Source organism: Bos mutus, chromosome 3 (genome assembly GCF_027580195.1).
Source record: "Bos mutus isolate GX-2022 chromosome 3, NWIPB_WYAK_1.1, whole genome shotgun sequence".
Classification (NCBI taxonomy): Eukaryota; Metazoa; Chordata; class Mammalia; order Artiodactyla; family Bovidae; genus Bos; species Bos mutus.
The window spans coordinates 3,584,492-3,601,422 of NC_091619.1; the positions used below are offsets into that span (position 1 = coordinate 3,584,492).

Here is a 16,931-nt window from a genome sequence, read left to right on the forward strand (position 1 = left end):
AGTCCTGTCCAACTCTGCGACCCTGTGGACTGTAGCCCGCCAGGCTCCTCTGCCCGTGGGATTCTCCAGGCAAGAGTACCAGAGTGGGTCACCGTGCCCTCCTCCAGGAGATCTTCCCGACCCAGGGATTGACGAACCTGTGTCTCTTGTGTCTCCTGCATTGGCAGGTGGGTTCTTTACCACTAATGCCACCTGGGAAGCCCTCTTTATCACATGCTTATGTTCTTCTTAGCTGCTCTCCCAAGGAACAGAAACTGATCTCTGAGTGAAGACTGGGGCTGGAGGCTCCAAAGTGCAGGATCCTGGAAGGACAGCAGAGGAGGCAGAGGTGGTCCTGGAGCACTCTCTTGCCCGTTTGTGCCCTCAGCCCTCAACTCACGCTGGGCACAGCCTGGGCGGGTGCTCCAGGGATGGAGGTTGCAGAGCCACTGTATCTGAGCCAAACTGCCTACAAGGCAGGAGGCTGGGAGCAGGATTTGGTTTCTGTCTCCCATCTCCACTCTACCACGGTTCCTTTCTGCCTCTCGGGTCCTTCCAGGCTCTGCTGTTCTCGCCGTCTCACCCTTGAAGCCAGGCCTCACCGTGTCAGTAACGTCCTCACTTTCACTCCGTTTGTCCTGTCTCCCCGCCTTGTCTCCCTGTCTCCACTCATTTTTTTCTTTCCTCACAACCCTCTGTGCTCTGCCTCCCTCATGTCTGTGTATCTCCGTGCTGTCTCAGAGGCCCTCAAGACTCTTTCCCAGCATCAGTTTCTGTCCATCCCTGAATATCTGTTTATTCTCCACATCCGCAGTTCACCCAGCTCTGTGTCTCCCTAACCGTCTCCTCTTTTCATGTCTCTCCCCACATCTCTGTCCCCGTATATCTTGCATCCCCGAGTCTTTCACAAAGCCTTGGCAGCCTGGCAGCTCTGCTTCCATCTTCTCTCTTTGGTCTCTGTCCCCCCTACCCCTCCATCTCCCCATCAGGAGTCTTCCCACTCCTCTGCATCTTTCCCGTGTCTATGCCCTGACGACGCTGCTTTCTCATCCTTTCTCTGTCTCAGTGTCTCCCCATGTCTCCCGCTTCCTTTCCTCTGTCTCCTCTCCATTTCCCATTCGTTCTGTATCTTTCCTCTCCTCCATGACACTCTCTCCTGAATCTCTTAGTCGCCCAATTTCCTTGGATGGGGTGGAGGGCAGGAGGGTGGGGGAAGTAGGATTGTTGTTGCTGGGGGCTCATTAGGTAGAGATTGGTTTTTAATCAGCGCCATGGCAATGATGATGCAAGAGCTGAGATGCCACCTGATCCCCTGCCCCCCAGCCCCCCTCCTCAAACCTCCTTTCCCCTCCAGCTCAGCCCATCTGCTGGCGCCTGGGCACCTGTCTGGGCCTGCCCAGGTGGGATTTGGCACCTCCCAGACCTGGGAGTGGGGGTGGTGGGGGGGGAGCTTGGGAAAGAATTACAGGACTCCCCTTTGGGAATGCCTTACCCTGGAGAAAGCCCAGAAGAGGTTGATCAGCAACAGGGAAATGGCAGGTGCTTCCAGAAGCCTGAAGGTAGGCTGTGCACCTACTAAGGTCCAGGCCTATGACATGCATTATCTTACTTAATCTCCCTGGCAACCTAAGCGGCAGCTATAGTTAACCCCATTTTACAGAAAAGAAGGGTTGAGGCTCAAGAGGGTTTCCCAGGTGGTGCTAGTGGTAAAGAATCCACTTGCCAATGCAGGGGATGCCAGAGATGTGGGTTCAATCCTTGGGTTGGGAAGATCCCCTGTAGAAGGAAATCACAACCCACTCCAGCATTCTCACCTGGAAAATTCTGTGGACAGAGGAGCCTGGCTGGCTACAGTCCAGAGGGTCGCTAAGAATTGGACATGACTAAGGCTCAAGAGGTTAAGTTACTTGTCCAAAGTCACACAGCCGACAGAGCTTTCTTCACTGTAGCATACAGTCTCTGGGAGTCTTCCCAGCCACGGTTCATTGCTGGATCTTCACAAAGGTTCAGTGAAGACGCTCAACAGCTGATTGGGGAAGAGAACTTTAGGTACTGAAGCATAGCCTACTGCCTCTCTGTGGTGCTTCCCTTGCTCCCTTGCTCCTGCCACCCTGCATCACACACACACCCCCTCAGATACGCACACACATGCACACCCAGACTGGAGGCAGCTGAGCTATTGATGTGAACTCAATCAATGCCCATTTGCATATTGTTTTTTAGCTGGTGTTCTGCGTGGCTCATCTGATACCCCAGCATGCTTGCCGCCTGCCTAGGTGCCTGCCCTCCTCCGCCAGTGTCCTTCCCACCCCGGTTCCTCCTCTCTCGGCACTCCTGTGCTCTGCTCCTTTTAGCCTCACCTCTTTCCTCCTGAGAGTCCCCAATTCCCAGTGGGTCTGATGGGGCCAGCCAGCCTAGAAAAACTCTTCGTAGGATCTGCATCAGGCATCTGACCCCACCCCTCCTCTGGTGATGGGGTAGGTGGGAGGCTGGGGGCTGGGATAAGAGGGTGCAGTGAGTCCCAGGGGGTGATGAGGGCAGGGGCCTGAACAGCAGTCCCAGGTAGGCTGGCAAGGGGGCTGGTGGGAGCCAGCCTTACGAAGAATGAGAGCTTGGTGAGGGTAAGGACTCTAGGGTCCTCTTCCATGCTTTAGTGCTGTCCACTTGCTCTTTTCTAGACTTCCCTGTTAGTACCTTGGGGAGTCTTTTTCCCAGGGAAAAGGAGACAGGGGAAGGGGCTATCATAGTCCAGCTGGGACTCAGAATGGGACCATGGTTTAACCTGGCTTGCCAGGGGCCTCTGTCCCTGCCGCCTCTGGTGTGAGAGACTGAGGGGGTTCATCTGTGATCCTGCCCTGGCTCTCGCCCCAGCCCCACCCCTTCCCCAGCTCTCCATTTCTTGCTTATGAAATATGCATGGAGAACAGATGTCCCTGCTCCCCCACTCCCCGCCCCCCTCAGGGCCAGCCCCCGCCCCCAGCTCCCAGGGGGGTTCCCAGATCTCTCTGCCAATGGCTGCCTGGCCTGACTGTTTAATATTGATGAGAAAGGGGGGCTGGGCCAGCCAATGGAGAGCTGGGGGTGTGTGTGTGTATCTCCATATATATACATAGGGCTGGGCCAGCTCAGGTGTGTGTCTGTGAGTGTGTGTGTGCATGTGAGTGTGGGTGGCCCCAGTACCTGGCTAAGCTTACCACCTCCACCTGGGCCCTCTATCCCCAACATGTGTACCCCTCTCATCTGGCCCGGAGCCTGTACAGCCATGCCACGCTGCCCTGGAGAGGTCTAGAAAGCTGGTCAGTAACTTTGCAGACGGATGAGCTCTGAGCATCCAGAGGAGACTGGGGCTGTCAGCGCTGGCCCCCTGTCCTGCCAGTTTGGATCCCCTCACAGGGTCCTCCTAGGTAAAGGGGGAACCATGGGCTGGGAAGGCTGGGCGTGTCCCTCCCACTCTCTGGCTCAAGTCCCCTCCCAGAGCCTCCCTCTAGTTCTGTCTCGTGCTGTGTCTCTCTGCATCCCTGGACCTCCCTCTTACCCACTTCTCCCTTGGACTCTTTGTGCCTATCATTCTCAGTGGGGCTGGGGATGGCAGAAGCGGGGCAGGAAGTCCTTCCCCGGATGCTTGGAATTGCAGATCTTCGGAGCCTGGAACTTTGAGAGCAGAAGTGGATTTTGGGGCGAGGACTGACTTGATGGGTAAATAGACGCTGCTGTGCAGATTGGAGTTGGGGAGGACAGTGGGGCAGGTGGAAATGGGACTGGGGTCAGATTGGGAGCAGATGGAGTGGGCTGGGGGAAGGAAGGGTAAAGTGATCAGGGATGAAGGAATGTGGGGGCCAGGGAGAGGGGGAACCGGGCTGTGACTGGTGTGGAGAACCCGGCACTGAACTCCTGGAGCATGGAGTGGGGAGTTGCAGCATTAACACATACTGGGAGGTGCTGACTTCAGGGCCTCCTACGCTGTCGCCTAAATTTCAGCACTCACCTTCCTCTGTTTTGTGTTATGGTTGTGTGTGTACATGCATCAGATGGTGATGATCTCACACCCCTCAACCCTCAGAGCTTACTGTTAGTGAGCTACTAGGTTGAGCCTCTTTTCTGCATGGTGGGGCGGGGCAAGGCTGGCGAGTCCTGACCCCTGTGAAGGTCTGCTTCAGGCAGGAGAACTCAGGCTGGCGAGGAAGGGGAGACGGTGATGGCGAAGGAGCCTCTGTGCTTCTGTTTCTGGAAGTTAAGTCCGCAGGGCCCACAATGAGCGATCCGCTGTTTCAGCCTGACATTCCCCCAGAGCGAAGCCCTTTCCTCAGCCCTTCCTGGGCCATGTTCCAGCTGCCTCTCCCTGACCTCCTCTGCTCTCAGAGACAAACAAACCTTAGCCAAGCCCCAAACACAGGTCCCTAAAAGCTATCCCTATCCTCCTCTGCAGACCATCTCTGAACTGCCCTTGAGCTGGGGGAGGATGTGGAATGGAGAGCTGATTCCATTCCCATTCCCCAGTCTTCCTTGCACAGTTGCCAAAAGGGCCAGGGAACAGCAAGGTGGAGAGTGTTGATGACAGAGCCGGAGGAAGGGGCTGTCTTGGGCAGGGGGACTGTTGCCAAAGGAGCTACGCCCCCCTGATTCTAGTGGTCAGGGTGGTAGGATCTGATGTCTGCTATGGTCCTGTTGTGTGGGGTTTGGGGGCTGGGAAGGACTGAGCTGGGTAGCAGTGCTGAGCTCCATATGCCCCAGTCCACTCTACAAAGGGCAATCTGCGTGCTTATCACCCTCACCCCTCCACACACGTCCGGAAGCAGCCAGGGTGGAGAGGGGCCCTGGGAGGGAGGGGCTGGCAGGGCCAAGGCTTGCAACGTTCCCCTCACAACTGGGAGAGGTTTAGAGCCATAGCCCATCTCTCTTGGAGCTGTGGCTCCTCCAGTCTTGCTTAGTCCTCTGTCCTTTTAATTATTAAACATTTTTTTATTGTGATAAAAACACATAACATAAAATTAGAAATTTTAAGTGTATGCTTCAGTAATGTTAAGTATATTCATGTTGTTGTGAAACAGAGCTCCGGAACTTTTTCATCTTGTAAACCTGAAACTCTGTAACTTTTTAGTGATACCTCCCATACTCCTGGCCTCAGACTCTGAAGCATCATTCTACTTTCTGTGAACTACTTAGCTGCATCACAGAAGTGGAATCATAGGATATTTGTAATTTTGCAACTGATTTATTTCACTTAGCATAATGTCCTCAAGGTTCTTCCATCTTGTAGCACTGGTGATAGGATTTTCTTCTCTTTTAAGGCTGAATCATATTCCATTGTGAGTATATGCCACGTTTTTTAATCCGTGCATCTTTTGATGGGCGTTTGGGTTGTGTCCATATTTTGGTTATTGTGAATAATGCTACAGTGAGCATGGGGGTGCAGACATCTCTTCAAGATCCTGATTTCGATTCTCTTGGACATATACACAGAAGTGGGATTGTGAGATCATGTGGTACTTCTATTTTTAATTTTTAAAGGAAACTGCATACTCTTTCCATAAAACAGTTGCACTATTTTACAATCCCACCAATAGGGCAAAGTGTTCCAATGTCTCCCTATCCCTGGTGTGTGTGTGTGTGTGTGTGTGACAATAATCATCCTAACAAGTGTGAGGTTACATCTCATTGTGATTTTGATTTGCGTTTCTCCGATGATTAGTGACGTTGATCATCTTTTCTTATGTTTGCTGACCATTTGTATATCATCTTTGGAAAAATGTCTTTTAAGTCCTTTGCCCATTTCTTAGTCGAGTTTTTTTTTTTTTTTTTTAATTGAACTGTGGGAGTTCTTCATAATACTCTGGATATAAATCCTTTATCATCCATATTATTTGCAAACATTCTCTCCCTTTATTTGCAAATATTCTTGCCCTTTCAGTCTGCTGATTGTGTCCTTTGATGCCCAGGCGACTTTAAGTTTGATGTAGTCCCATTTGTCTATTTCTGCGTTTGTTACTTGTTCTTTTGGTGTCATACGTGAGAAATCATTGCCAAGTCCAGTGTCATGAAGTTTTCCCCCTGCGTTTGCTTCTAGGAGCTACAGCGTTAGGTCCTACATGTAGGTCTTTAATCCCCTTGTTTAGTTTTATCCTGCCCTGTATTCTTCTCACCGGTTCTCCTCCTTTCCAGTTGCTGACTTTCTGGGTCTCCTCCTTTCTTTCCAGCTTTCCTCTTACTTCTTTACCCTGGGGCCACCTGCTCCTCTATCTTGTGCCCCGCACCCCCAATCCTCCCCTTGTTCTGCTGTCCTTTCCCCAAGCTTACAGTACCTTCCCCCTCCCAGCCCATCTTAAACCTTACTCCTGGCTCCACATCTCTGAGCTGTCCCCTCCTTCCTGCCTCTGACCTTATTCATTTCCCCTTCTTTCTTCCAGACTCCCGACCAGAACCCTGACCATGGAACCCTGAAGTGGCTCTGACTTCCTGAGCTCAGTGGCAGACCTCCCCACCCCAGGCCCTTCCTGCCCCTCCCGCCACCAGCTTTTAGGCTCCCAGAGGGAGGGGTGGGGAGGGGGTCCCGATCTCACAGGGCGGGGGGCATCCATCATGATGCTCAACTCAGACACCATGGAGCTGGACCTGCCTCTCACCCACTCTGAGACCGAGTCCGGCTTCAGCGACTGTGGGGGCGGGGCGGGCCCTGACGGGGCGGGGCCTGGGGGGCCGAGAGGGGGCCCGGCCCGCGGCCTGGAACCTGGAGAGCCGGGCCGGAAAGACCTGCAGCACTTGAGCCGTGAGGAGCGCCGGCGCCGGCGGCGCGCCACAGCCAAGTACCGCACGGCCCATGCCACGCGGGAGCGGATCCGTGTGGAAGCCTTTAACTTGGCCTTCGCCGAGCTGCGCAAGCTACTGCCCACGCTGCCCCCCGACAAGAAGCTTTCCAAGATTGAGATCCTGCGCCTGGCCATCTGCTACATCTCCTACCTGAACCACGTGCTGGATGTGTGAACATGGCCTGCCTCCCCGCTGGGTTCACCCGTCTCCCCGGGTCTCGCTGGGGTCCCTTCTCACCCGCTCACTGCTTAGAACGGCCTCTCCTTCCTGAACCCCTGTACCTCGCATGGCATGTACCCACAGGCCCTGGGCCCAGGCAGAGTGCCCACTGGTGGGTCATGAAAGCGACTTTCTTTGACTCACCCAGGCACCCAGAGGGCTCCTTTCATGGGTACCTTCCACGGTTAGTGGTTGGGGCCCAGCTGGTTAGAAAAGCTTGCTGGGGTGGTGGGTATAGTCTTGGCGTCTCCCCCTTGGCTCGCTCATGGGCTGCTGCCTCTTCTACTCCTAGTCCCAAATTTTCAGAGACTTCCCTGCCCCTTCCCCAGACCCCAACTCTGCCTCCCACCCTCTTTCTACCCTGTTCCAGCTTCTCCTGTCCATAGTAGGGAGGGGGCATGAGAACAGGGAGGGGGCATGAGAACAGGAAGGGGGAAGGCTGGGATTAGAGTGGGGTGGGCTTTTTCTTAAGCATCTCAGTCTAGCCCTGGGGGGCAGGGGCTCAGGGAGTTAACTCCTCTGAGGGGCATCTCAGTAGCTGGGAATTGTGGGAAAACTCCCTGTTTTCTATGTCTTTCCTGAGGCTTAGCATATACAGACCTCGGTTCTTACTTGGTAGTGAGTGCCTTGCCCTCTCTGAGCTATTTGGCCCTCTCCCTTCGCCTTCCACCCAAATATCCCGATTTGCTTCCTCCTTGTGTGCAGCTAGAGAAAGGGAAACCTAGATCTTGGGGTAGGGGAGCATGTCCCCAGACTCAGCCCAGAGTATCTGCAAAAGGGCCCTGCAGTGGGTGGGCTGGATCTCATGTCTGCTTCCTCCTCCCCCGCCCACCACAAAGATGTGAGAAGCCCACACTGATTTCTCTGTCGGGTGCAGGGGTTATGCCCCATTATTGCCCTCTGGGAAAGCTCAGCTCTTTTGCCCCATGACTTGTTTATTGTATTTTTTTCTCTTTCCTTAAGCTGCCTTTAGCAGGGGAGACCCCTATCCCACCCCACCTTGAGGCCCTCTTGTCCCCACCCTCCCCCCACGTTGCTGAGCCCACCTGCTCACTAGCTGGGGTCAGTGATGGAATGAAGGGCCAGAGAACCTGTGTAGAAGAGATGCGCTCCCACACTCCCCATGTTCCACCTCCCTCTCACCAAACTCCTAGCTCTACAAGGATATTATTTATTTACGTATTTATTTATTCATCTATTTATTTACTTATTTATTTATAAATATTACTATTTATTGCCGAGTCGTGCACTTTGGGGTAGAGTGAGGAGGCTCCTGGCAGCCCTCGCCTGGCCTCTCTTACTTCCTCCCTGGTTATTCCCTTCCCTTTCTTGTTCCTTCTGCAGCTCCAGGTGTGTGGGGGATCCCTTTCCCTCACCACACCCATATCCCCTCCTAGGACCCATCTGTCCTGATACCCTAATCCTCGGGATGATACCCCCTTTACCCTTCCAGTGCTCCTGGATCCTTCTTCAGCTCCCTTCATCCCCAGACAATCCCACCCCAGTCCTGCCTGCTTCTTTTTTCTTTCTAACCTTCCCCCAGGATCCTCACTTCTTCCTAAGAACCCCTCCCCAACAGTGGGCCCTCAGGGGTCTGTGTCCTGTGTGTGAGTCCCTCCTGTTGAAATTCTGATTTCATATACAAGGAAAAATTAAAGTGACCTCATTCTAGTACCAGGTACGGCTGTGGATCATTCGACCGGGTTGGGACGCTGGCTTGCAGGTTGTGGTAGGGCAGGCATTAAGGGTCCCAAGCTTTGAAGACTTTTATGGGGTCACGAGAGCTCGTTATGGTGGGAAAATGAAAAAAGAGAGACGAGGGGTGCCAGAATGTGTAGGGGAATGTGTAGCAGGTCCCAGGCTCCTCCACCTAGAGTGGAGTACCTCCATCTTGATCCCCATCCAGGGACACCTACTGACTCTTCTGATGTTGTGCTTCTGCTCCTGTGCTCTGTGGATCAGAGAAGGAGCTGAGTGTCCTAGTGAAACCCATGTTAAACGTGTGTCTGTGGGTCCCTGCTGCTGGGCTATGCAACAATTCATGCCGTGGCTGTGAATCATTATTGCCTCTGAGCTGGGTCAAAATTCCTCGCAGTCACAGTTCTTGGCCCATTTTGTGTTTCTCAGCTTTTGGATACAGGAAAGACCACAGTGGAGCCCCCGGGACTAAGAGGGAAATAGGGGCAGGGATGCAAAAGGGAGCTGAAGGAATAGCAAAGGAGTCCTGGGAGAAGCTCTAAAGCTACCTTATAGTTGAGGGAACTAGAGTCCAGAGAGGAAAAGAGCCTTGCCTAAAGTCACACAGCTAGTTAGGGGAAGAGAGGAAGTTCACACCCAGATTTTTCTATGTCCTATATTCTGCCAGTACTTCTCTGCTTCTCTGAAATGACCCAGCCTGCCAGGTGCTGCTCTATGGACTCCTTTTTTAACAGGAACTTCGATAAACTAGAGAGTATTCAGAGTTGTGTGGTCAAGAAGGCACCACACACTTCACTTCTGTGAAGTCTGGAAATAACTTCACAGAAGGAACAGGTGAAACACGGAGGCTATGTGTCTTTACAAGTGTAGAAAAAGTGAATGTTGTTCAATTGTGTCCAACTTTGGTGACCCCATGGACTGTAGCCCACCAGGGTCCTCTGTCCATGGAGTTTTCCAGGCAAGAATACGGGAGTGGGTAGCCATTTCCTTCTCCAAGGGATCTTCCCAACCCAGGGATTGAATTTATTGAACAATCCAAGTCTCATGCACTGCCGGCAGATTCTTTACTGTTTGAGCCACCAGGGAAGCCCTTTACAAGTGTGGACTTAGGGATAATAGGATACCCATCTTCAAATATTGAAAGAAAAACAAAAACAGACATTCTATGAGGCCCCAGGAGGCAGAATGAAGACCAGCAGGTGGAAGTGACAGGAAACAGGTTTTTAACTCCAAAAAACTTTGCAACATCTGGAGCTGTCCAGCAGTGGGAGTGCCTGCCTCAAGGAGGAGGAGTCCAAATAGGCAGAATTACCAGTGAGCCATTCCTGCAGAGATGAAACACTGGCTAGGTAGACTTGATGATCCTTTTCAACCATAAGGTCCCAACACTGGGTGGAAAATGCTGGGATGTCCTTCAGCACCTGATAGGTGCTGTTGTCATCTCTGATGGGCAAAGAATGACATCAGCAGCAGGAGCAGTTTGAGTTAGACTCAGGGAGGAACACCCATAGAGGAAGAGGCTGACATCTTCCCTTCCCATCTGATTTAGATGAAATGTGCTCTGCCTAGAGCATGGCAAGAGGGAGGGCTGAACAGATACCAGGGAGAATCTGAGGACTACAAGGGGCCAGGGCTGGAAGGGAACAAGAATTTGCTGACTCCAACACCCTTGTTAAAGAGCCAGTAAAATGCAAAGGTGATGGAACTCCTCCACGATGGTGGATTTAGAACCGGTGTCTTCCATTCCTGGCCCCGAGGTCGTTGTGCTTTCCCCTGCACAGCAACCTCAGTCCCCTGAGCGTCCTGCCTCTCTCTCAACACTGTGTCCCACTGGAAAGCAGAAGGGGTTACTGGGCCCCTTCCCTCAAGGATCCCTGAGGGCCTGGACGTGGTGAGAGGGGGCAGCTGCAGCTGTTCTACTGCTAGCTCCGAATTTCTTCAGATAATCAATTGGCCTCGGCTGCCGCTCTGCTCCACAGGACTGGAGATGAAGGAGGTGAGAGTGGGAGGGGGAAGGGAGCAGGGGACCAGGCCCTGGGAGAGGAGACTCTCAGGGAGGTAGAAGTCCCTGGATGAGGGGAGAGAGGGCACTCCAGGGCTAACGTTCAGGGAGTGGGGAGGAACAGAAGGTTAGAAGAGGAAGCATCTAGGGGGTCCTCATTTCACAACCTCCAAAATGCAGCACGTGGGGCCAGTGGGTGGGCAGGGGTGGTTTGGAGGCACCTGGCAGATGGGTCTTACCCCTTCCTCCTCCAGCCCCTTCCCATCAAGCCCCGCCCCTTTCAGCTTTCCAAGTCCTCTGCCATCCCCGGTTGACTCCAGCCTTGACCCTCCCGTGCTGTCTGTCATAATTACTCCCCTCTGCCCTTTTATCTGTAAACTCCACCCCTAGTGACAGACAGCAGGGCCTCAGGGGTTTGAGAGGATGAAGGGGACCTCTTAGCCACTCCTACCCTCCCTCACACACACACACACACACACACACACACTGTGTAGGCTGCCAGGCATATGGCCCCTTTGTACCCACACAATGGAGACCCTGCCTGTGCCCCTTTCATCTGGGCACAGCGCTCCTCTCCCTCTTTCACTCACCTTCCTTCCTTCCCAGTGCGGTGCTGGCCTTCTTTGCCTTCTCTTTCTGACTCTTGCTTTCTTATGTCCTTTCCATAAGCTCTTGAAATCTGATTGAGTGAGGATTGGAGGCAGGAGAAAGAAGCTGACAGGAAGGTCACAATCCCTGAATGCTAGTATGCGAGAGAGAAGAGGGAAGAGAGCAGAGAGGGAGCTGGGGAGAAGGGAGGTGGTGTGGTGGCCACAGCAGAACCAGCAGCGTTGTGCCGGAGGGGAGAGAATGCCCTGTGGCCTAGCCCCATCCTAGACTTTTATGCTTTGTGCCATAATGAGCAAACCACGTGCCTCCCTGCGCCTCAACTTCCTCCTCTGCAGCATGTGAAGGTAAGACCTGCCTCGCAGGGATGCTGAATCATCACTGATTCAATGGACATGAACTTGGGCAAACTCCGGGAGATGGTGAGGGATAGGGAAGCCTGGCATGCTGCAGTCCCTGGGGTCGAAAAGAGTCGGACACAACTTGGCCCCTGAACAACAACACAGGGATGTTAGTTAGGAAGGTTAAATGAGATCATCTGGCGGTGCTTAGCATGATGAAGTGAAGTGAAGTGAAGTGGCTTTGTCGTGGCCGACTCTTTGCGATCCCATGGACTGTGGCCTATTAGGCTCCTCCGTCCATGGGATTTTCCAGGCAAGAGTGCTGGAGTGGATTGCCATTTCCTTCTCCAGGAGATTTTCCCGACCCAGGGATCAAACCCAGGTCTTCCGCATTGTGGGCAGACGCTTTACCATGTGAGCCACCAGGGAATACGTGCTCACTTAGGGCACCTCAGGGGCTGTAAGTAAGAGGGCCAACCTGTACTGTTGCCCAGTTTGTGCAGCGTACCGTGTGCCAGGCCAGAGAAGAGAAGGGGCCACCAGACTAGCTGTGCCCTTGGTGCCAGGGAGGATGCATGGCTCCTCCAAGAGGTGGCCTTGGAATCAAGCTCCCTGTGTGGGTTCCTGGGCATCAGTCAGGAGTCCAACCAAAAACTTGAGAGTCCTGACCATCTTGGAAACCATGGTAGAGTAGGAGGGGACAAGAGACTTGGTGGGGGGCACTAGAGAGTGGGATCCCTTAGCCCAGGCTTCTCTGGAAAGTTGAGTAGAGCCAAAGTCTGGCATCTGCTAAACTGAGGATGGAGACAGTGCCGTTGAGGAGAAGAGGGAGTGGGTGCTGAGGAAGCTGAAAAAGAGGGAGCCCTGGGTCAGGGAATATGATCAGAACGCTGTGTTGGTTGGACCTCTTGCTCCTGCTCTTCCCTGTTCTTCACATAAAGCCGGTTTCTTTAAGCCAGTTCTGATTGTTTCTTGTGGAGCACTGCCCCCTGCTGGCCATAGTCAGGGATGTTCTCACATTTCTCCCTCTGGCTGGGAGCTGCTGTGCTGTGCTTGGTTGCTCAGTCTTTGCGACCCCATGGACGATACTGCGACCCTCCAGGCTCCTCTGTCCATGGGGATTCTCCAAGCAAGAATACTGGAGTGGGTTGCCATGCCTTCCTCCAGGGGATCTTCCCAACCCAGGGATCAAACCCAGGTGTCCCACATTGCAGGTGGATTCTTTACGGTCTGAGCCACGAGGGAAGCCCTTATAAATACACATATACATGCTGTGCTGTGCTTAAGCATTTATACGTGGGAGCTGCTAAGAAACAGGAAAAGAGAAGACCATGCTAGACTGGGGACAAAGGATGAAGGAGATGTGGTGGGACCTGCAATCCAAACTCCTCTTCTTGCCAGAGGTTTCTGGAAGGTGAATGTGGGTTGATTGCTGTCTGGGGATAAATAAAGATAGAAATTCATAGGTGTTTCATTTACATATAACAGTGCTCTATAATTTTCAGATTGTTTTTTCCTGTGTCCATTTTTATTCATTTTGTGTGTGTGTGTGTGTGTGTGTGTGTGTGTGTGTGTGTGTGTTTTCTGTCTCTGGGGACGCTTGGCTGCTCTTTCGGCGGCTGTATGTGCATATGTCGGTGTGCTTGTTTTCTGTCATTTTTCATATTGGAATCTAAGTGACAATTGTCAGGTATGGTGCAGAGGCCCGAAGCTGTTTAACTTCCTCTCCTTCCGTCTAGGTCTTACTTCTGCCTCTCAGCTCCATCAGCCTCATGGTTATTTACAAGTGACAGTCTTCCTGCCCTGCTTTGATTATTCCAAGCAGGAGAGCCTTGTTTTGCTTTAATCTGGGACTCTTGGGTTTCACTTGGTTCCCAAGTGAAGTGAGAGGGACCTGAGATGAGTACCTCTCTGCCATCCTTACTGGCAATTATACTCCAGCCTTCTTTTATAACCTTGTAGCTGTCTCCTTCACGAGTCAATCCCATTTAATTCAGTACATTGTCCATTTATTAACTAGCCAATGTGGGCTAGACACTGTTGTAGTTTCTGAAATACAGGCCTACACTCTCCTCACTATCTGCTGGGGCGGCAGACATGGAAACATGCATTTCCTGAGGATGAAAAGCCTATGCAAGGAACAGAAGTCAGGCTTTATTCAGAGGGAGTGTTGATGAGGAAGGAAGCAGGTAAAATCTGAGCTGGGTTTCAAAGACTGAAGGGGATTTGCCAGATCTATGAAGGTGCTTGCAGAGAATTCTGCAGTATGTTGCCAGGACCCCCCTTTACAAATCTCCTCCTTCACTGGACAAAGCATTCGCCTCCCCAGATACAGCAGTGTTGACTCACAGCCAAGTCTCTCCAGAATTGCCTGTGGAGGAGGAAAGCCATCTTGCTTCAGGCTGCACTCCCTCCCTAGGCAGTGTGCACGCAAGGACTGCTTGGTGTGTGGGTTTACACAGCCCCCTTCCGGGGACAACCATGAAGGGCTAGCCCAGCTTGAGAATCCCCATGGGATTGCCGGATGCCTCTTCTGCAGTCGCAGTGTATTTCAACTTCTCTTGCAGCCTAATCCAGCCTCTCTCACACCTAACAGGTATTCCCGAGTTCCCTCCGGGAAGCACCCTCGTGCGTATACCTCAGTGTGTAAGAATCTCTTTTCCAGGAAACCCTACTTGAGACAGCGGTATTCCAGGTAGAAGACACTGTGCATAGGAAGGCATGGAGGCCTGAAGAGGCCTTGTGAGCAACGGTACACTGTGAACAGTCTGGTATTGTTAGGACTTAAAAATACAGTGGGCTGGTGTGGCAGGAGAGTGATGAATGGCAGTGGTGTTTGTTATGCTAGGGAGCATGTCCTTTGCCACATGGAGATGGGAAAATAGTAAATGCTGTCTGTGAGTGCATTTCCAGTTGCTTCAGTTGTGTCTGACGCTTTGTGACTCTGTGGGCTGTAGCCCACCAGGCGCCTCTACTCATGGGATTCTCCAGGCAAAAATCCTGGAGTGGGTTGCCATGCCTTCCTCCAGGAGATCTTCCTGACCCTGGGATGGAACACGTGTATCCTGTATTGCAGCCACCTGGGAAGCCCAGTAAATGTTGTCTAGCAGGGTGGATAAACGCCATCAGATTTGCAGTTTAGAAATATCACTCTAAGGTCAGTTCTGAAGGCAGACAAGCAGCAGTAGGCTCTGTGCTGTGAACAGTTTTAGAGGGTCAGCTGAGAGGAAAAGAGAGTCTCTTTAGGCAGTGGCAGAGGGAATGGAGAGGAGAGGACAGATTTAGGAAAGCTGTTTAAATGTAGGTTCAGTGGGACTTGGTGATTTATGAAACGTGTTAGGTTAGGAGACAGCTCCCAGGTTTCTGGCTTGGGAGCCCGAATGAACGGTGGTACTACCTTCCAAAACCGACCAAGTGGAGGGAGGGACTGTCGGAGGCTGCGGCGGGGATGGTGGCAGTAGTGGTGGTATACGAAGGACACGATGAACAAGAGCTGCTGAGGGCGGATTCCCTGGTGGTTCAGGGGCTAAGACTCCATGCTCCCAATTCAGGGGGCTCAGGCTCTCTCCCTGGTCAGGGAGCTAGATCCCACATGCGGCAGCTAAATGTTCGCATGACACAACCGAGAGGTTCCCGAGTGCTGCAACTAGGGCCTGGTGCAGCCACATCAATACATAGTTTTGTTTTTGTTTTAAGAGCCATTGAGGAGCTGTCCAGAAAGAAGCTAGTTCTCTGGGTTTGTGACTAAAGAGCTGGGCCTCTTTACTAGGATACCTCCCAGAAATCTCCACCTTCATAACCCTAAACTGGCCTCCTTATTCTCTCCACCGCTCAACTCAACTTTTCCGTTGGTATTCTTAAATGAATAATGAACCATCCACATGCAATTGCCCTGACTGTCACACTTTTCTTTCCTTCTGCTCCTACCTCCAATCCATCATCAACATCTATCCATTCTGCTTTCTAAAGCAGACTTGGAACTGTTTTTGTATTTCCACCAGTACCACCCCTGCTTTTGTCTGCCCGGACTATGGCAGCTGCCAAGCTGTCTCCTTGCCTCTTGGCTTCCTCTCCTTAAGTCCACCCGCCAGACTGCCAGCAGTGATCCACCCCCAGTGCATATCTAATCAGGACAGTTCTAGACTCAGATCCTTTCTGTTCAGTTCAGTTCAGTCGCTCAGTTGTGGCCGACTCTTTGCGACCCCATGAATTGCAGCACGCCAGGCCTCCCTGTCCATCACCAACTCCCAGAGTTCACCCAAACTCATCAGATCCTTTAGTGGCTCCCTATTATTTCTAGCTGACCCATTGGAATAGACCCTGATGCTGGGAAAGATTGAAGGCAAAAGGAGAAGAGGGCGACAGAGGATAAGATGATGAGATAGCATCACCAACTCAGTAGACATGAATCTGAGCAAACTCTGGGATAGTGAAGGACAGGGAAGCCTGGTGTGTTGCAGTCCACAATCAAAGAGTCGGATGTGACTTAGAGACTGAACAACAACAACATTGTTTCTGGAATAAAATCCAAATTCTTCAACATGGCATGAAAGTCCCTTCATGGCGCAGCTCCTGCAAACCTTTCCACCCCCAACTATTAATACTATCCCATCCTTCACATTTTGTGCTCTGATGTTCTAAGGAAGTCTCTGACACACTCCACATCGTTCCCAGCTTCTGTGCCTTTGCTTGTGTGGTTCCTCTGCTTACTGCACTTATGTCTGTCAACCCTTCAAGACAACAGAGATAGTTTCAACTCTTCAAGACAACAGAGATGTTTTCTCTTCCAGGACATCCCAAACTTGGCTCCTCCTGCTTCCTCTTAGCTTTCAATGCATGTCTCTGTGCACATCTCAATCACCAAGTTGAATTGTACTGAGATCATCTACCTATTATCACATGGGTTTTGGTGTGACCTGGAGTGAGTTACTTGAAATCTTCAAATATCTGTATTCTTATTAGAGATAACATGTAAAGCCCCTAACCCCATGCTAATGCATAACAAAGGTCAATATGCAGTGGTTATATTAAGAGAAATTATGCTTTTATTGTTGCTATATTGCCTGAACACACACCCGTTACCATTTACCTTGAGAATATATATTCATCTATTCCAGTCCATTTGACTTTTCAGATGAAGTTCTCATAAGTTATTTTCTATACTATTTCCAACCACACACAAGTGTACATTTCTTTATACCCTTCATAGCAAAGGATATTATCATTCTTTTTAAATTTTTTCTAACTTTATGGGCAAAAGAAATATCAAATTTTTCTTCAAC

The 16,931-nt window shown here is 51.7% G+C and overlaps 1 protein-coding gene across 1 annotated transcript; it reads left to right on the forward strand.

Moving 5' to 3' along the window:
* The first annotated feature begins 3,164 nt into the window (after window positions 1–3,164).
* NHLH1 (nescient helix-loop-helix 1) lies at window positions 3,165–8,659 on the forward strand. The gene is made up of 2 exons (XM_070362963.1): window positions 3,165–3,675; window positions 6,384–8,659. Exon 2 carries the CDS (start codon window positions 6,556–6,558, stop codon window positions 6,955–6,957), a length of 402 nt encoding a protein of 133 aa, XP_070219064.1. The 5' UTR covers window positions 3,165–3,675; window positions 6,384–6,555; the 3' UTR covers window positions 6,958–8,659.
* Window positions 8,660–16,931: the final 8,272 nt, after the last annotated feature.

Coding starts and splice junctions, on each gene's coding strand:
- NHLH1 (XM_070362963.1), top strand. CDS start 6,556: ATGATGCTCAACTCAGACACCATGGAGCTGGACCTGCCTCTCACCCAC.